The 19,494-nt window shown below is 38.8% G+C and overlaps 1 protein-coding gene across 1 annotated transcript; it reads right to left on the reverse strand.

Moving 5' to 3' along the window:
• Positions 1-845: 845 nt before the first annotated feature.
• Positions 846-16,900, reverse strand: EREG (epiregulin). The gene is made up of 5 exons (XM_059924032.1): positions 16,833-16,900; positions 5,063-5,149; positions 3,390-3,513; positions 2,608-2,757; positions 846-1,021 (listed from the first exon to the last, which is right to left on the reverse strand). Exons 1-5 carry the CDS (start codon positions 16,879-16,881, stop codon positions 940-942), a joined length of 492 nt encoding a protein of 163 aa, XP_059780015.1. The 5' UTR covers positions 16,882-16,900; the 3' UTR covers positions 846-939.
• Positions 16,901-19,494: the final 2,594 nt, after the last annotated feature.

The following is a 19,494-nucleotide window of genomic DNA, read 5'->3' on the forward strand; positions in this document are numbered from 1 at the left end:
TTAAAATAATAATTAGTCCATCAAATTTTGGACTATGATTTAATCTTAGAATTCTTCAGCCAAGTCCCTACAGAAATAAATACTCTTGAAAAGAAGCATAGATTTTGACTTCACGTGTGGATTTCTGTAATTGCCTCATGAGCAGTTACCTAGCATAAATGTCATACTAAAAAAAAGAACATTGTGAAGCTATAAATTATCTACTATTTACATAAAAGATGGTATAAAATTAAGTTCTCAATTCATTTTCTTAAGGAGAATCTGTTAGATGGGTGACTAGTATCCGTAGGAGTTGTGGTTGGGAATAGGGAATCGTGCACCTTCTCTCCAGGCAGACAAAGAGTGAGTTACAGCTAAGGATGTGTGTGGAGGGAGCAGAGCCCTCCAGGGTTTAGTTTGTTTCAAATATGTAGTGTTTAGCGCGTCATCTATATTTGCTTCTCCCCAATTCCCACAGCGTTACTGTTTTGACACATGGCACAGGCACAGTGGTGCCAACTCAAACATCAGACTATGATATAGTCAAACCAACTATCATTGATTTGAGGAGTAGAAATATATACTTATTAAATTGATTCGACCATATATTTAGGCTTACAGAAACCTGTCACTTGCTGACACTTCCTGAACAATGAACTGGGCATTGCTCACTCCTATGCATTGTACAGAAGGCAAAAAAGCTTTCAATAGAGCACTTAGCCCAGGAAATGATCTCTTACAAAAATATCCATTTTCTTTCTATAGTAAATATTTTGTGTACATTATACATTAGCAAACAGTCTGTCAAAAATAAAACAAAAATAAAAACTCTTCTTAGTATATTAAAATACATCATTGTTGACTTAACACATGACCCCACATAAATATTATTAATAAAATAGGAATATTAACATAACCAGGTACGCAGTGCATCCCTGCCTATAAGCTCAATGGCACCACTCAGACTTGTGGCAATGCCGGATCCCCTGAGGTCACTCTTTCATATTCCTTCTTTGGTTCTTTACTTTTTCGATTTCTGTACCTAGAAATATTCAGAAATTAAACCATTAACACTGAAGTTAACAGTATTAGGATCAAAGTATGTTAACAAAAGAAACAAATACATGGACGCTAAAGGTACATTAGCATAGTGTTTCCAAAATGACAGAGGTGAATAGGTTTAGGCTGGATGCTAGAGAAGAATGAGGGAGGAAGGGGTAGTTGCTCTGAACAAATAATTTGGGGAGGAAATGGTGAAATGCTGTGAAAGGACTTCTCAAAGGCTTTCACATGATCATGAAAATTGTAAAATTCCAGGAGAGCATGTGACCACGTTTAATCCTGGTCTGTTTTATCCTTTCGTTTTTCCTCTGTCTTTCCTTTCTTTCTTTTTCTTTCTTTCTTTCTCTCTCTCTCTTTCTTTCTTTCTTCCTTCCTTCCTTCCTCCCTTCCTATCTTTCTTTCTTTCTCTCTTTCTTTCTTACATTCTACCCATCACATTGATATAATGATATCACCAATAATAATGAAAATAAATCGGGCACTTATTAAGTGACTGACAATGTTCTAAATGCTATATATCCATTACTTATTTTATCCTCACACTTACCACTATCATCCTCATTTTACAGATGAAGAAAATGAAGTACAAATGGGTTACATAACCTGGTCAAGTTCTCCCAGCTAGGATTCATAAATCTATCGTGATTCAGAATCTTCATTCACTCATTCATTAAAGCTATCTTCCTAAAATTTTGAGTTCATTTTCTACCCATTTTGAAGATGAAGCATGTAGCCTTAAGGAAACTGCATAATGTTTTTGCTTAGTAGAAGAATATGATTAGAAAACCTTTGTTTAGCCTTGATTTAGCTATTTGTCAACTAGATGAGCCAGGACATGTCAATTTACTTCTCTGGATCTTACTTTCCCATCTTTATAAAAGATAGGATTGTAGTCAAAGACCTTTCAGGTGCATTTCAGTTTTAATAATATTCAGTTATGTGATCATAACCAATTAAAAAGGCATTATAATTTGGTGAATACTTAGACTCAAGCATGGACCAAATAAATTTAATCTTATAAAAGTAACACTTTTGGAGCTTCAAAAGTAGAAGTGCATTACTGTCAGCAAAAATAAAATAAAATTCACTCAAATCTACACTGAAAAATCTGCACCACTTCCAAAATAAGAAGGATTTCATGGAGGCATTTTAAAGGCAGAGCTATTATTAACTAACTCATTCTATTTCTATACCCTGGTCCTAAGCCTAAAAAATGGCCAATATGATACACTGTCAGTAGCTCAGTGCCCACTCTATATTTTCTCAGTTATCAGCATATATCAATACAGCATTGTACATGAAGATGGAGTGTTGAAGATGGAATTTTGGGGGACTGACATGAACCAATTTTTAAAAGTCAGCTCTTACAATTATCTGGACACTCATTTCTACTAGTCCAGATGTTCTGCTGCTAAAACTTCTTTATAAATATCATTAGTGCAGAGTCTATCTTATCCCACTAAATAATACTTTGCCATATTTTTACCCAGTTTGTAAGTGTAGATTGTATAAAGGTAATTTACAAAAGCAGAGTGTTAAAAAACAAAAACAAAAACACTGGCTTACCATCTGCAGAAATAGTATACAGAGCCAGCAACTATGATGAGCAACAAGATAACAAGAATCACAGTCAAAGCCACATATTCTTTGCTCAGAGGCTTTTGGACGGTTAAAATGAAGTGCTCACATCGGACACCAGTGTAACCCACTTCACACCTAAAGGACAATGCAAGAGAAGGATCAGTTATTTAAGAAAGAAATCATGGTTCTGAATTAGTTTTGTAAGAGCTAATCTTACAATGAAATGCAAGATATTGACAAGGTTTGCCAAAAGTTGTAAAGATGAATTTAGAGACTGACCTTAAAGCTGGCCCAACTTGGATAAAAGAGGCCCTCACTGCTCTCAAGCTCAACTGCTGTATTAGAATGATAGTCTGGTTCGGCCGCCAGGCTGGCTGACAATGGTGGTTTGTAAGTTTGAAGTGCTTTTTGTCTAAGTCAGTGGAATCGATTCTTATAACAATGGCTGACATATAAGTCCAGTGAAAAGATTAAAGGCTAAGCTGCTATTGCAGTAAGTATGAGAGGAAGGCATGTGAAGCCCTCCCCATTCTGCAGCCCTGAAGCATCCGTACAATTTGATAACTGCTGTTCGTTCTACCATTTGTTCCCTAACTTAAAAAAAACTCACTCAATAAAGTTTCTAATCGTACATATAAACTGCATGCTAATAGTACATATAAACGGCAGCCCATGGAAACAATAGAGTAATTACTACAAAAATAAAAAAGAGAGAGAATGTGGGTTTTTAAAAAACTGTTTTTGTTTGCTTGTATTTGGCATATTACCTGCAGTGATTTTCACTCATGTCTACCAGGTAGATGCACTGTCCATGAAAACAGTAGCCGCTCATGTCAGAGCTACACTGCGATATTGACACTTGAGCCACACGTGGATTATCTTCTGTCTGAACTGTGAAAGAAATAGAAAGTGGAATATAGTCTGTTGTTTTCTTTGAAGAATTAATCACCCTTTCATAATAGTAACCACTGAGCTACTGGAACAAAGCAGGTCAGGTATTTTCAGGACAAAAAGTCACTCTAGCTGTCACGTTCCCTAGACCAATAAACAAACTCTGGACCCCCAAAGGAAAATGGCCAACAGGCTAAACAAAACAAAATAAAACCTGGGGGTAAAATTCCCAAACGACAATGTTTAAGGATAGAAAAGGTAAGCTGAAGACACACACACACAAATCATTTTCCTTCACAGTTATTCATTTATCCAAAGTGTGTATAATTTTTTCAAATCTCAAAATAATTCTGACATTCATTACTCCCAAAGCAATTGCAAACTGAATCCATTAATTAATTTAAGAGAGCTTAAATCTATAGTGGGTTTTAAGCCAGCAAGGCTTGTTTTGGTGTGCATTCCCAAACTTTCGGGTTTGGGAAATCAATCACAGTCTCTAACGATGAGACCTGGACATGAACTAGACCAACCTTGAGTTATAAATGTCTCGGTTACACAAATACAACAATGAAAATAGTAGCCTCTTTAGAATAGTGTTGCAACCTACACATAAAATTCACTTTAGAATGTTTTAATTACTAAAATGTGAAGGATCTTTATGAAATAACCAAACAAATCATCTTGATTGTAATACTCTTGTTCAAATAGCCAAAAATAGGGAGTGAAACACACCAAACCTCTAGAGAGCACAAAGAGGAAGGACAAGAAAGGAGGTGAAGTTGTTGCAGGAAATACTCTGGTTCCTCAGGAAAACTCTGGACTCAATAACTCAGAGTGAATATAAAGCAGATCTCTCTCTCTCTCTCTCTTTTTTTTTTTTTTTTTTTTTTTGGTGCCTGGGTGCTATTACTTTTATTTTATTTTTTAAATTTTATTTCTTTAATTTTTAATTTTTTTTTTTTTTTACTGGAGTATAGTTGCTTTACAGTGTTGTGTTTGTTTCTGCTGTACAGCAAAGTGAATCAGCTCTAAAGCGGATCTCTCTTAAACCACATTCAGAGTCCTCTGGGCCCCAAAGAGAAGACCATGCACGGTGTTTAGCATGTATTAAGGACTCCGTAGATTTTTCTGAACGAATGCTGTAACTCAAAATAAAAGACATCATTTGCTCCTTTTACAAAAAATAATAACAAAATATATTGACTGTCTACTGTGTACAAAGTTTAAATTTTCCTGTTTTGTCTGGGATCCAGCTCCTCACAATGGTTTCTCAGCAACGTTCTGAAATGACCAAAGGGAATCTGATTTTCTTTGTTCTCTGTCCCTTTAAGATCAAATCTTTATATATATAACTAGGTGCTCATTCCCTCTGCCTCCAGTTATTCCTTTATATAATTTTGCCAGATCGCTAGTTCACTGGGTTCTTTTGTTAATACAGCAGCTATTACCCCCCCTTTTTTTTCCACTATCACATATTTATAGTCTTTGAGTTACATTTCTGTTAAGAATGTGTAATTCTTTGATGCAACATTGACAAAGCTGGGCTTACCTAAAGCTGTGCAGTTATCTTCGGACTCTCCTGGGATACATGAAGGAATCACAGTTGTACTGAGTACTGCTTGTAGAAGATGGAAACCTATTTATGGAGAAAAATCAAATATATAACTAATGCTTCAAGGAAAGAAACCCTAACCAGATTTCCATGTAATTACAGTATTTATAAAGTTCTTTTAATTATTTCAAGTATTTGAGCCATCGAAACCATAAAAAAATAATTCATGGAAACAGGCATATCATTGAAAATAAATGAACCCCCAGCTCTTCTGTCCAAGGGTAAAAGCCCTGGCATTACATTCAGAGTTACAGATTTGACCTACTCTAAACATTTCACGGTAACCTTTTCAAAGACCTGATTTTAAAGACTGATTTCTTAAGAAGCTTAGCAATTGGAAAATTGGAAAATTTCCACCGTTTTACTTCATGATGTGCTCAGAGCAATGCTCCAAGGTAGAAACAATCACAAAGAAGGCTTCAAATAAAACTCAGCTTCTATTTATGGTCACAACTAAACAGGACTCTCAACCTAAGATACATCAGTTGTTGATTTAACTACCTAAGTTACTCTTTGCATTACACATTAAAATCCATTTTAATGAATCAAATGTAATCTAAGTAAAGTCAGAATATATCTTATCTAATATGGAAAGGAACACACATGCTAGATGAACCACACTGTGACCAAGAATCCAGTTTCTGTCAGCCCAGTAAGAGTTTAAACAAGGAGTTTCATGGTGTTTCCCCACTGAAAAGATAAATGTTGGGAAACAGGCACCAGAATGATTCAAGTAGTTTTCTGAATTGCGTAGAAAGAATAAGAGAATCCTTTTAATTGCACGGATGTTGACTGAAGAGAGTTTTACTCTTCTTAGAAGGCATGTAGTTGCTCTTCACTCTTCCAGGCTATATGAGTAACTGTTATATAGGAAACATTACTGGTGATGGTGATAGTAGTAGGTAGCAGTTAACATTTCTTGCCCACGTACTGTATGTGGGCATGGTTCTACCCTCCTTACCTATACTATCTCATTTAATCCACTCAGTGACTCTTTGAAGAAGATACTACTGTTCTCCCCATTAGACATATGAGAAAAGTGAGTTAAGTAACTTTCCTAAGATTACATAACAATGTTGTTAATGGGCTGCATTACAGAATCTGGCAACAGGCAATAATACTAGAGTATAATGGACATCACAGGGAACAAACTCAGATAAATGTAACTGAAGCAGAGTATTTAACCCCATAAGGAGGCAACAATGTATGTGGAAAGGCAATCTGGGAGAAAACTTGAGCTATGTAATTTTGGACAAATTAATTAAATCCTCTGGATCTCCATTTTCCCTAGTTTATAGAGTTTTGGGGAGAATTAAATGAAATTATATTTTTCTGAAACATCTAACATACCAGAGGCTCATGAATGTTCCATGCCACTCAACATCTAGCCTCTGGTTTTAGCAGTAGTATATGTGGGTAGTGGCCTCTACTGGTCTACAACAATGTTATAAATCTCTCTGTACTTTGGTATTTTAAAGGATAATTAATCCATGTAATAAAGAATTTTATTTTATTTTTTCACAATCAGAGGAGGTATGTATATGTTAAGCAAATTGCATATGATTTGGGTAAAACTAAAATTAAAAACTGAACTACACATAAGCATCAGAATTTGCAATTTCTTAATGTTTCAAACTTGGCACTGATAACAATCCCGTGAAGTAGTTATTAGCCCCAGACAACCTCAGTGTTAAATTACATGTCTGGTCCAAGACCCATCATCTAGCGACCATAGAAGATAAGAGTTAGGAGTCCATCTTTGGACATCAGGCCTCATAACCTTTCAGTGATTTGAAAATATCTTTTGAAAAGTTTAGAACTATCTCCTCCCCACTCCGTAGTTCTCCTACAATATAACTGATGCTTCAATTGCTCTTATTGGGAAAAAAAAAAGCTTCTTTCTTAAATGACAACAAAATGGCTAAAGTTTGGATTCCATTGTCAGTTGAACAGAGATGGAATAAGAATAACTTTGTCCACATAGCGTTCTAGGGTGAATTAGCTAGATTCTCATCCAAGCCAATTTTGTTCTACTTCTCAATATAATTTTGCCATACACTTTCACTATTGAAGAATTACCCCCTTTAATTTATACAGTCTGCTCAACACGAAGTGGAGTTCTAGATGTGTGCTTTTATATCCCTGACACTCCTCTGCCTCCATGCTTCTTCAACTAATGGGAGGAGATATTACCGATTCTCCCACTGCAAAAGGGCCATTGTGCAAATGCACATTTCTCTCTTTGCAAAGGATCGTTTCTTCATCCTTTGCAGAAATCAGATATTAGCCTTTCCTGTTCCGAATTGCTTACAAATGCAACCTGCCACTATTATAGAATCCAGCTAATTGCTTTGAGGTGTTGTTTATTAGTCTTTTTTTTTTTTTTTCTCTCAAAGACTTTTCGTATTGTTAGTTTTTCCACTGTTGGAAACTTTGCTCCAGTTAGGCCACAAGTGAAATATTTGCCTTTGTGAATTAAAGAATATTCAGGGCAGGGCGTGCCTCCACAAAAACTGGGCTGTCTTAACCTATGACACTCTCTTGGACGTAGTCCATCACTCAGGATGGTTTCTGTGAGACTTGGTACATTAATCCAACATTCGGGTATTTTACAGATGGAATTGTAAATAATTTTAAATGCTATTCTCAAATGAAAGTGTTTACACTACAGTTCCATCATAGATGTATGTAGCCAATAAACTATCAAAATTGGTTCTAAATCGTGTGTCCATCTACACAGTTCTATTGCCTAAAAGCAGTGGTCCTCAAGTTTTTCTCAACCTCACCTCTGGCCCAGGGCTTTGCAAAATGGTGTAGAGGAGTAAGTGGGAATGATCAAAAGATTGAAAAAGTCCACCCATGGAGAATTTTGATATCCAGCACCCTGTCACCCTTATAAATCACTACTCATTAAAGTCATACAGGGAAGGAATAGATGCTAAAGTCCTATCCATATATTTCCTTAATCTTTCAGTTTTTCATGACTTTAGTGCTATTTGAACATAATGATCTCTCTGTAATTCAAATGCAAATCTTATATTTGAGTTTTCAATCTTGACCATGGGTCCCTGCTGAGAAAATAATTCCCTGTGATATTAAAGATTTTAGATAGGGTCAGTGGGTCAGAAAACAGATCTGGTAGCAAGCTCTACATTGGTAACTAAGATACAGAGGAATTCCGTGCTCAATGATAATCTGTAAACTCAAAACTGGCCACTGGAACTTCTGTTTCAATAATGTTATGAAAACAAAACTCCCTTTGGAGGCCATTATTTCTGTCAAATTTCCAGATGGGTTTCAGGAATCTGAAGCTCACCTGTTCATCTCTCTACTTTCATCTTTCAGAGATTTGTTTCCGTGAAACCTCAAATGTGCCAGCAGGAAGTGGCGCCGGTGACTCACAGGACACATATCACCTCTGCTCCGTGAGTCAGGGCCGAGCCTACACCTTACACAATACTGGGGACAGCGCGTGGGAGGGGCTGAGGAGCATCACCCCAGTGGGGGGAGCACTAAATGTCGTGGGCCTCGGGGCACTAAGTAAGAAGTGCTTGCCTGATAGTCAGGAGGAATGCCAGATGTAGAAAGCATCCTTTTTATTGCATATGGTTTCTTTTGTCCTTGCTTCCTTACGGCCACACTGAGGGGCCATCTCGAAGGAGGCTGAGATTTGGTGACTGGCTGACCAAGCCTATTTCTCAATAATCAACTGCAATTCTCAGAGATAAAATGGCTTTCCTGAATAACAATCAAGCAAATAAAAACGACCCCAAATAAAATGAGATAGGTTACAGAATGAAAAGGATGCATCTTATTTTCCCAATTTCACCTTTTAGGCTATTTAGACTGGAACAGCAAATTCATAATGAATCATAGTATTTGCCCAACCCCAAAACAGGCAGCAAAATCTGCTTTGTTCACACTTTTGCTGTGGTCACATGCCTACCTCTTTATGGACTGTTAGTTTTCTACCTTCTTCCAGGGCAGTCTGGAATTTTAGGATTTGTCTGTAACATAGTAGGCTTGTTAGGTCTTGTATACTTTCAAGGAGTGAATATGCCTTTACCACTTCCAGATGCCTTTTTGTCTCAAATCCACTATTAGATAAAGTCTTGCTCCACTTCGTTAAAATAACTGTAAACTAGCACATCAGACGCTGAAAATAACTATTGTCAGTACTTTCTAGTAACAGCCTATGTTTTCAGAGAGTAGTATATATATATGTGTGTATATACATATATATCATAATATATATCTATATATCATAAATCTTGCTTCCTACCAGCAATCATTTTCTTCCTACAGTTTTTCAACATTAACCTTATCACTAAGCTTCATTAAAGTAAAAGCCAACAACTATTTGAGATAAAAACAGGATAACAGGGTGAAACCAGAGGTTGATAGAATAATGGGTTACAAATAAGTCTTTGAGTTTCAAACATAGCCATAAGATCTTCCTTGTCAAGTGTCAAGAAAAGATTTAGTACACCATGTTTTTCAGTTCAGAGACATTAAACTAAACTCTTCAATTTTGGTAGTAATTTCTAAATCATACCTCAAAGTGCTCATATATTTTAGTGACCATACAATACTATACTTAATGTTCTCATAATGCAGGAGAAATCTTATCAACTACTGTATAAAGGATACAATTTGTACTAACCTGGGTGTTTTGGAATTTTGTGACTAAAAGCTCTAAATATGGAACTTGCCCCTCCTAAAACCAAAGATTCATCTCTATAGTATTATTTCAAATGATCTATTGAAACTGTATTTTTTTTTTCTTTAAGATAATGTTACACAGGAGGGTCTTTTTAGAACCTTTTCTGTCTTCACTCCCTTCCATCATGCTTCTCACACTATCCCTACTGATCCAATTCAGAAATTTAAATTACTATTACATTATTGTCTCAAAAAAATCTTCTAAAGGAGCAACAGTTTGGATTATAAGTGTTTTTCATTTGCCTTTTTTCATTATGGTCATATTGTGGACTACAGCTTTGAAAACTTAATGACATTTTTAGAAGCATATTGTCTATCATATCATTCATTCTTTATAGAAGCCTATTGCCAAAAATGAATTTGCAAAAGGATAGAGTTTTAATCAGTAATCATCAAAAAAAAGAGGAGAAAATGAGTATATAAAAGATAATTTTAAAAGCCTTAAAGTTAATTACACTTCATTCTGAGAATCTGTGTAATGCACCTAGCATAATGGATGGTTCTAAGAAATTTTATTTTGTGAAAATATATTTTTTTGGTTAACACTGGAGACTTCAACTTTCGTGAGAAGCACAAGTTCATCTGTAGTATGATGGTAGGGTGGGAATGGCTTAATTATACTTGATAAATGGGAAAGAAGGAGAGCAGCTTAGCTCTCTTATACTTACTTTTAGTAACTACATGTCTCTAAGAATATTTGTTCAATAAATATCTACTGCGATTTTTCTATATGCAAGATACTGAACGAGCTGCTGAAAGGAAAACTGATGCAAAGGACATAGCTCCTGTTCTAACTAGAGTTAATGAGGATAGACTCTAGGTGGTGGCGAGAGAGAGAATTCATAGATGACACCAAGTTTCTGGCCAGAAAATACCAAGGAAGGTGGTGTCATTAAAAGAGTCGATAACATAGGCAGGACAGCAGGTTTGTGGTGGCATCTGCAGCTAGTAGACATGAAGGAGGACATAATAAGAGAAGGAATTTGAGTTTTTAGTTCATATATCATCTATTTATATTTATGAGGCACTTGGGAAAACACATCTTGAGTAAAACAGTAAGAATGGAGTTATGGAGTCTATTTGAAAATCGTATGAGGAAGTATCATCTTTAAAGGCATAGGAGTCATTCAAATGTTCCACGGGAAATAGTATGCAATGGAAAATAGTAGAACTTTGGGAAATAGGTGATAAGGACTGGATAGAAATGGCCAAGGAATCTGGGGAAAAAAGAAGTTCAGTCTTGCGGGAGCCAAGAGAGCAGAGCTACAAAAGGAGGCATGGGGTGGTCAGCAATGCAGTGATTGAAGAAAGTATGAGTGACTCCATCATAAATAAGATTCACCATTATTCAGGGAAAATAGTGTTAAAATCAGCAATAAAAATTGCTAAGTTGATTTTTTTAACACTAGAATTGGTTTTATATTTGCATCCAGCTTACCATTAATATGAATTTTATTTGTCTTGGTAACTCAAGCACTGATTATTCAAACTGTGAATTATGAGTGGCAATGCGTTATAGCAATGGAAAACACATTAGCTAATGCTTCTCACCCTGGAGTAATTTTGTCAACCAGGGGCACTGAGCAATGTCTGGAGACATTTTTGGTTGTCACCACTCGGGGTGGGTGGGGTGCTACTGACATCTAGTGGGTAGAGACCAGGATTGCTGCTAAACACCCTGCAATGCATAGGACAGTCCACAGCAAGGAATTATCCAGTCTGTAATGTAAACAGACCCAAGGCTGAAAAACCCTGCAGTAGATCCGTGAGGTATGGAGTCCAGTTCTAGCTCAGATACTAAGCTCATCCCTCTGAAGCTAGGTTTCCTTATCTCTGAAAATATCACCTAGGCTTGGGGTGGAGTGGAGGCGGAGACGGAATTTAGATTAGATTACGCTAAGGTTCCTTTCATTTCTAAAACAATACTTTTCTTTTTCTTACTGACTATCCGTCATTCAGTCATATCACTGCCCGACCTCTCTCTCTCTCTCTCTCTCCCTCTCTCTCTCTCTCTCTCTCTCTCTCTCTCTCTCACACACACACACACACACATGCACACACACACTGTGATATACTTAAATTTTGTTAGGCATACCATCAGTGAATACAGACTACATTAAGAGATAGAAATGGGAAAAACAGGGAAGAAAAGGTATTCAACTTTATTATTAAATAGAATTGAATTTTCAAAAACTATTGCTCAGCCATAATATTTTGCTTCTCAAGCACAGTTTCAAAGAACAGCTGGTTGAGTCAAAACATAGTGCTGAGAACTCTAAATAAAGTACCATTCTAATCACCCATCCAACAACATTTATTGAGTGATTCACGTAAGTCTGTTACAATGTGAATGATAAAAGATAAGTACAGCACCAGTTAGGAGAGACAGGGCCAGATACACACTTACAGTGTGACGTGAAAAGGGTAGCACCGAAGGATTCAGAGGGATGCAAAGGGGTGGGGGGCAGATTGCACATTTATTTTCCAGTGGTGAGGGAAAGATGAAAGGGGTTATCAGAGAAGGCTTGATACTTTTCTTCAGTCTTAAAGGATGAGGGGAACTTTCACCGAAAGTGAAGAGTGAGTTGGGAGCGTCCACAGTAGACGATACAGCATATTCATAAATGGAGACTGACACTCTGGGTAACTCACTTCTTTTTAAGTCTGTTTTCTCATTTGTAAACTGGGAATAGTAACACTTTTCCTGGCTAAGGGAGTTATTATAAAGATCAAATGAGGCATTTTTCTAAAAAAGCACTTGCTGCTACTGATAACAGCTCTAATTTCAAAAGTGTTTTTTATTATTTTAATATTATGATATCTATAATGTCCATATATAATAACCTGACAACATAGTTATTATGATCTCCATTTTACAGATGACAAAACTGAGTCTCAAAGAGGAATAAATCCTTCCAAAAGTATGAAATAAAAGAACTGGGGTGTGAAACCTATACTCTATATACTATGTCTCTTGATTCAAAACTATACAGTTTGACTAACACACCATTGTAAAGCAATTATACTCCAATAAAAACGTTAAAAACGTTTAAAAACGTTAAAACGTATATATATATATATACACACACATATATATTTATACATATATATGAGGAAGAAAGGCTTTTCCCCTTATCCTGAGGACTTTCAAGAGGATTTGTATTTAACTCACTTTCACGCCTCAAATTTAAAATTCAGGATTTTGGACCTAAGTAATTAAGGGTTAACATTTTTTTCTGGACAATTATCAAGTTGTCTTGTGTGTTATAAATAGTGTTCTAGTTAATTAAATCATTACTTTAACCTAGAATGTCACTGAACCTTTATTTGCCCTATAACCAGACATGCACTCTTACATAAACTGCATTGCCAGAGGACACTGAGTCTGTCGCATTACTTCATTTTTCCAAAGGTTCCAGAATTGCCATACCAAGGCAATGGTTGTCAGGCTGCTCCTCCCTGAGGACCTCTCCTATTACAGCTCTAGGGAGTCTTCCCATTGTCTTCTGAAGGAATGTTCTCAACAGCAGTTACAGCCATATGAATTAGACAATTTGCATAGGCCTATATTCAGAGTGAAGACTGACAGATGAGGAAGCCACACCTTAATTTACAGTCTCTTTAGAAAGGATTTCTTACTTGACATTTGCATCTCCTGGGTGATTATTAACCAGGAAATGGGAGATTCTTGGGCAAAAAATGAACAGAAGACATTCAAATTCAATTTTTCCAAAGTGATTATGTGAATATTGCACTTTTTTTTAACCAAAGAAGAAGTATGTCTATTTCCTCACTGTTAATAGAAGTGTGCTGTAGATTCCAACTTGATCCCTTATCAATACTACATTCAATTCACAATATTGTGAATGATCCGGGGAACAAAAAGGATGTGGGTTTCCTTCTCCTCGATTGCTTTACTTACTATACATCTAGGAAAGTATAAAAATAGAAACAAAGGCCTCAGTCAACTGATGTCAATGATGGCTTCATAATAAAAGTCATTTCCTGGGTATTAAAAATGCTGAATACAGGTTAAGTAAAAATTTAACATATTTCAGCAGAGCTTAAGGAAATAATTGTTATCTTTTCTGTGCTTGATTTTGAGTGATACCATAAAGTACCATTTTTGCACAAATATCAGTCCCCATAACAGATTCTAAGCCCTGGGGCAGTCCCGAGACTACTCTGGAACTTCTCTATTAGAACCTGTTACTTTTATTATGCTTCCGATAACTCTGAGAACCTCTGGCTCTTTACACATTGCTCCAGAGTGACCTTGACATTTGCCATCTCTAAATCCTTGTAAGGTACCTGACTTCACTGAGCCTCAGTTTCTTCATTTGTCAAACTGGTCTAATCATACCTACCTCCTATAGTGTTTTAAGGAGCAAAGGAAATGATACGTGGAGAACACCTAACACACGACATGGTCGGCTCACAGGAGGCATTTGGTAACTGTTAGCTCCCTTCCCAGCTCTTGGATTTGGGCCTCAGTGCTGAACCACACACCCCAATTGCCCAAGTTGTTCATGTGGCAAGATGATGCGGAAGGCAGCTAGAATACCTGGACCAAAACCCAGACCGGAGAGGCCTGTCATCCTGTTTCTACCTATGATGTGTCATCTCAGGTTGTGCCAGCACCAGGCAGCTCGTAAACTCTCAGGGTCAAAAGAAAAGATCTGAGGCGAGCCATTGCCTCGTTGAGATCCGCGCTTCTCAGGTTTCAAGAAAGAATGTTTATTCTGCTGAATTCTCTGTCATTGTGCAATGAAGTGGGCATCAATTGTCTTGGATCTGTCATTCAGGAACACGCTCAAAAGCCCGTTTGGGTATCAATGAACATCTCTGACTTTTAGATCAAGAGCCCCTAAACATTAATTGCAGAACTAAAGAGAAAAATTTCTCCTGTTCATCCTGCAACAATCAAAGATTAGAAATGATCATTTAACTCTAAAATTATATATTATTTAGAAATGCATTATCTAGTTTGAGGTATCTCAACCCTTTTACTTAACGTTGAGAAAGCTAAAAGTGCCAGCAAACCTGGGTGCGAAATTTTTCAATGTAGCTTTGCTTCTCTATGGGACACCGGGTAATAGTTTCCCCATATATAAAGCAAGAACATCAATATCAAATATTTATAAAATGTAAAGGTAACCAAATGATTGTGGGGTGTGTGTAGCAATTTAAATCTGCATGTGTTGGAGACAGAGGATGGAAATGAAAGTGTCTGTATTTTTTCCACAGATATAAATACATGTGAATTCCACAAAAAAAAAGCGATAATAAAATGTTTGCTGAAATCTAAAATAACTCTTTCCTTCTTTTGAAGGCTAGACATTTGGGAAAAGTATTTCTAGGTAATCTTTTGTTTGGGGGGTAAATGGCAATTTCAGAAGTAACAGGTGGCCTTGCCTTTTTTCCATGTGCTTTGGAATAAGGCTATTGAACTTGCATACCTGAATAGAGTACAGAGATATGATACAGAACTTCAAACAGGAACTTTCCTAGTGGCAGGAAAATATCTTAACAAACTGGGAAAACAGAAACTGACCTAGCTCATTTGGAAATGGGCTTGGCAGCTGATGAAATAGGTGAACTATAATTAAGTAATGCAATAAAGGAGTTAAGCACTTTTATGACAACAAAAACACACACAACACATATGCTAGGTAGGTAGTAAGCAGGTTATTCAGAGGCTCTTGCTGTCTCAAATTAGCATATTCAATGAGTGGCCCAGAACAGACACTTGCATTGTTCAGAGCAACCTTACAGGTGGAAAAAAAAGTGCTAAGCTATTCTGATCTCTAGGTTAATTTCTAACTTTAGGAAGACTGTCGCCTTTTTCACGGAGACTTCAAAACTAAGATAGCAAAGCCACATTATTTACTGAGAACCTTCTAGCACGTCGTTCTTAGTACAGTTTTGGTAGAAACCACAGATCCAGTTTCCACCTATGTCCTTGAAGTTGGACAAGTGAGTTACAACTATGCGTAGTACGCATTTCATTAGGTTTCCCAACCCGTAAGATAAGGCCTGTCGAAATAATAATTGAACTGTCACATCCTGCACAGGTAGAGTCAGTTAGGGGAATTCGCCTCATTGCAACTCCAGAAAAAAAGCGAGATTGGCAACCTTTATTTCCTTATTAAAATTGTTATATACAGCTTCAAATTCCTCTTGAAGTTTAGGAATTCGCAATATATATTTTTAAACCAGGAAAGTGAACGATTTTTTTCCCCTGTCCACAAGAACTAAATTATCTCAAATAAGAAGACAAGCATCAAAGTACGCTCAGCCATTACAGAATACAAGGGTGCAAGTAGCAGCGAGCGAACAGAGCCCGACCAGCCCGCGGGGGAAACCGGAAGCAGCAGGTGTTGGCGTCCAAGGGCCTCCAGGAGCACCCGGACCTGCGCGTGTCCCTCCCGCTCCGGCTACGCAAACAGCCTTTTCATCCTCTGGAGCTTCAGCGAAGCTGGCACCGCCGCACGCCAACGCCCCCAGACGCTTAACCCGGCTTGATTTAGAAAACTGAAGGCAAGACAGGCGGAACAGCGTTTCTTTCCCAAAGGTCTTTCCTAGGCGCGGGTCTTGTCCCTATTCCCGCCTCCTGTCTCCGCCCCAGCCCGGTTTTCCCGTCTTTTGGATTTCTAGAACTGTCAGATTTTCAAAAGGAAACAAATAACAAACCCGAAATCTTTTCAACTTTTTATTTCGCCTAATACGGAGCTATATTACTTCATGCAGAACACACAGACCAAGTTCATCTATCCGTGCAAGGTATTTTTAACACCAGCCCCTTCCCCTACCCCACCCTCTTCCATCGCCGGCTGGAGGGAAAGACGGGCTCGCCTAACGAGAGACGTCGTTCGAAACGGAGTACACTTGAGTCTGGTGGAAAGCGCGGTACTTGTCAAAGGACAGCTGCCCCGGGGCCGCCTTAGTCTCGTCTTCCGCGGCGGGAAGGGGAGGGGGAACTCACCCAAGCAGAGCAGCGGCGCGGGGACCCGGCGGGCACGGCGCGGCTCCATCCTCCTCCCCGCGTCAGCGTGTGCGGGGCGCGGGCGTGGCCTGGGCGGCGGGCGGGGGCCGGCGGGGCTGCGGCGGCGGCGGCGGCGGCGGCGGCGGGCGCTGCTGGAGCTGCGGGGGCCACGCGTCGGCAGCTTTTCCCTCCGACACCCGGTCTGTAGGGCAAGTGAGCTCCACAGCCCCGCGCCGAGACCTTTATAAGTACGGGGAGGGGCCTGGGGACTGAGGACTAACTAGAGTGTCCGGAGTTTCATAATCGCCCCCGGGAGAGGAGTGGCCGGAGGACTGTCCGGAAGTTATCCTCCCTCTCCGAACACCTGCGAGTGGCTGAGGAACGAAACAATGCGCTTCGGGTGAGCCGGGGACTACTCCCCAAACTTTTGCAGCTCCCTCTCGGGCTCCTGCGGGGGGAGGTGGGGAGCGTGGACCAGACGGGTCGGTTTGCTCTGTGGGACCACCTGCTGGATAGTGGGTGGTTTTAGATGCTCTGGGTGACAGGCGTAACTTGAGTCAGCCAGTCTTGCAGCCAGGGCTGGAGTTCCCAGCACGTGCATTTGGAGAGCTGTGTGTGTGTGTGTGTGTGTGTGTGTGTGTGTGTGTGTGTGTGTGTGAGGGTGACTTACGGACATTCTTGACACTTGTCAGTGGCTCAAGGACTTTCTTTGTGTTCACACCCACCACTGCCCAGAGTTGCTTTTTGTGTCTACAGCTTCTTTCGAAGCCCCTCCGCTTCCTACGTGGTACAGGCATTTATGGCTTCAAAATCTAGTGATTATGAAGAAATAATCATAATTATTTCTTCATAATCATCATTTCTTCCCCTAAATGATGTTTTCCCCCATCCATCAGCCTGCTGCTTTTGGTTTACCTTCCCTGAGCTTTGCCTTAATCCTGTCACTCCGCTGTACAGAATCTTTCAGTGACTTCCCGTTGCCTTTTGGACAAGGCCAGACACAAATGCAAAGCCAACAGTCTTTTCAACCTCAGCTCCCACTAGTTCACTGGACAAATTTTCTCGCCCCAGCCAGCCTGGGAAACTCACTCTGCCTTTGCTTATTCCCGCTTTCCTCCCTGTGCTGGCGGAGTCACAGTTTGGGGAAATGGCTGCCTTTTACTGGAGCTGGTCAAATCCTACTCACTTTCCTGGTTCTCCTCAAGGGCCTGGATTTCTTGACCCTACAGGGATCTCTCTCCATTCTGATCTCTTACAGCTTGTATTGTTTACCTTTCCCCTAGACTCAGAATTCTAGATGTGGTACTTCATACCTGATGAAACTACTTTGAATTGTTTAACTTTTATTGTTTGTCAGTCATATGTTCAGATCTGTATCAATACATAAATTGCCTTACTTGTTATTGTATTTCCCCTGTAGGGCCTGAAAACAGTGTGTCAATACAGCAGTACTGACAGCATAGTTGAATAGAAAATGGAATCTAATGGATGTTGGTTAACTCCTTACCTTTCTACTTTTGTTTTCTTCTTCTTATTCCTTTCCTTTTCCTCCCTCCCTCTCTCTCTTCTTCCTTTCTTTCCTTCTTTCCTTCTTTCTTTCTTTCTCTCTTCTCTCTCTCTCCCTCCCTCCCTCTCTCTTTCTTTCTTTCCTTCTTTCTTTCTTTCTTTCTCTCTTCTCTCCCTCCCTCCCTCCCTCTCTCTCTTTCTTTCTTTCTTTCTTTCTTTCTTCCTCCCTTCCTCCCTTCCTCTTTCTTTCTTTCTTTCTTTCTTCCTTCCTTCCTTCCTTCCTTCCTTCCTTCCTTCCTTCCCTCCTTCCTTCCTTCCCTCCTTCCTTCCTTTCTTTCTCCCTCTTTCTCCTTCACCAGAACTCTCATGTTGGAAACAAACACTTCATCTTTCCCTCAGTGGTTAAGATCATGGGTTCTGGATTTAGATTGTCTGCATGTGAATCCTTGGACAAGTTATTTAACCTCTCTCCGTTTCCTCATATGTAAAATAGGGATAATAACAGTATCTAACTCATCGGAAGATAATGAATGTGCTTTCCGTAATGCCTAGTACAGAGTCGGCACTCATTAAAAATACCTGTTATGATATGTAAATACGTGTTAGGATGATGGTACTTAATAGGTTGGCAGTATTCATGAGCTAAATGAATGAATGCATGGTAAGATAGAGGTAGGATTATGGGTTCCTAAGTCTAACTTCTGAATCCAGCTGGAAAACAAGCAGTAAGTAACTTGTCACTTAATTGCTCTTTTGTAAAAGAATAAATGGAACCAAGAAAGATGATCCTGGCAATGGGTTAGTTTTATGGAAAATTGACAGGGATCACAAATTTGGTAAATTAGAATTAGGAAAAGGGACTGCTGGCTCGTAATAGTTTTTGTTTTACAAATTGGATCTGGAAAAGAAATAACTCAAGTGTCTGAAAAATTAAAGCAGAATTCATTGGAAAGAATGAGGGGTCAACTGGGAGCATTTCCTTATTTTGCACAATGGCCTGTCATTTACCTACGAGGAGTGACAGGAAGAAGAATGTCTTAGTCCTAATTAATGTCGTATTTCAACAAATACAGTGTTGTGGTTTGTGCTCAAAAGAAGGAGGGGGTGGGAACACATTGGGGAAAACGGGGTCATGCAGCAACAGTCAACTCTTTGG

This window comes from Balaenoptera ricei, chromosome 5 (genome assembly GCF_028023285.1).
Source record: "Balaenoptera ricei isolate mBalRic1 chromosome 5, mBalRic1.hap2, whole genome shotgun sequence".
NCBI classification, from domain to species: domain Eukaryota; kingdom Metazoa; phylum Chordata; class Mammalia; order Artiodactyla; family Balaenopteridae; genus Balaenoptera; species Balaenoptera ricei.

What these genes read in the sequence shown, in the direction of transcription:
- EREG (XM_059924032.1), bottom strand. Translation starts at nt 16,881, where the DNA reads ATGGAGCCGCGCCGTGCCCGCCGGGTCCCCGCGCCGCTGCTCTGCTTG. An exon ending in ATGAGTGAAAATCACTGCAG is followed by an intron (nt 2,758 to 3,389) that starts GTAATATGCCAA and finishes ATTGTCCTTTAG; the next exon opens with GTGTGAAGTGGGTTACACTG. An exon ending in GTATACTATTTCTGCAGATG is followed by an intron (nt 1,022 to 2,607) that starts GTAAGCCAGTGT and finishes GAATATTTCTAG; the next exon opens with GTACAGAAATCGAAAAAGTA.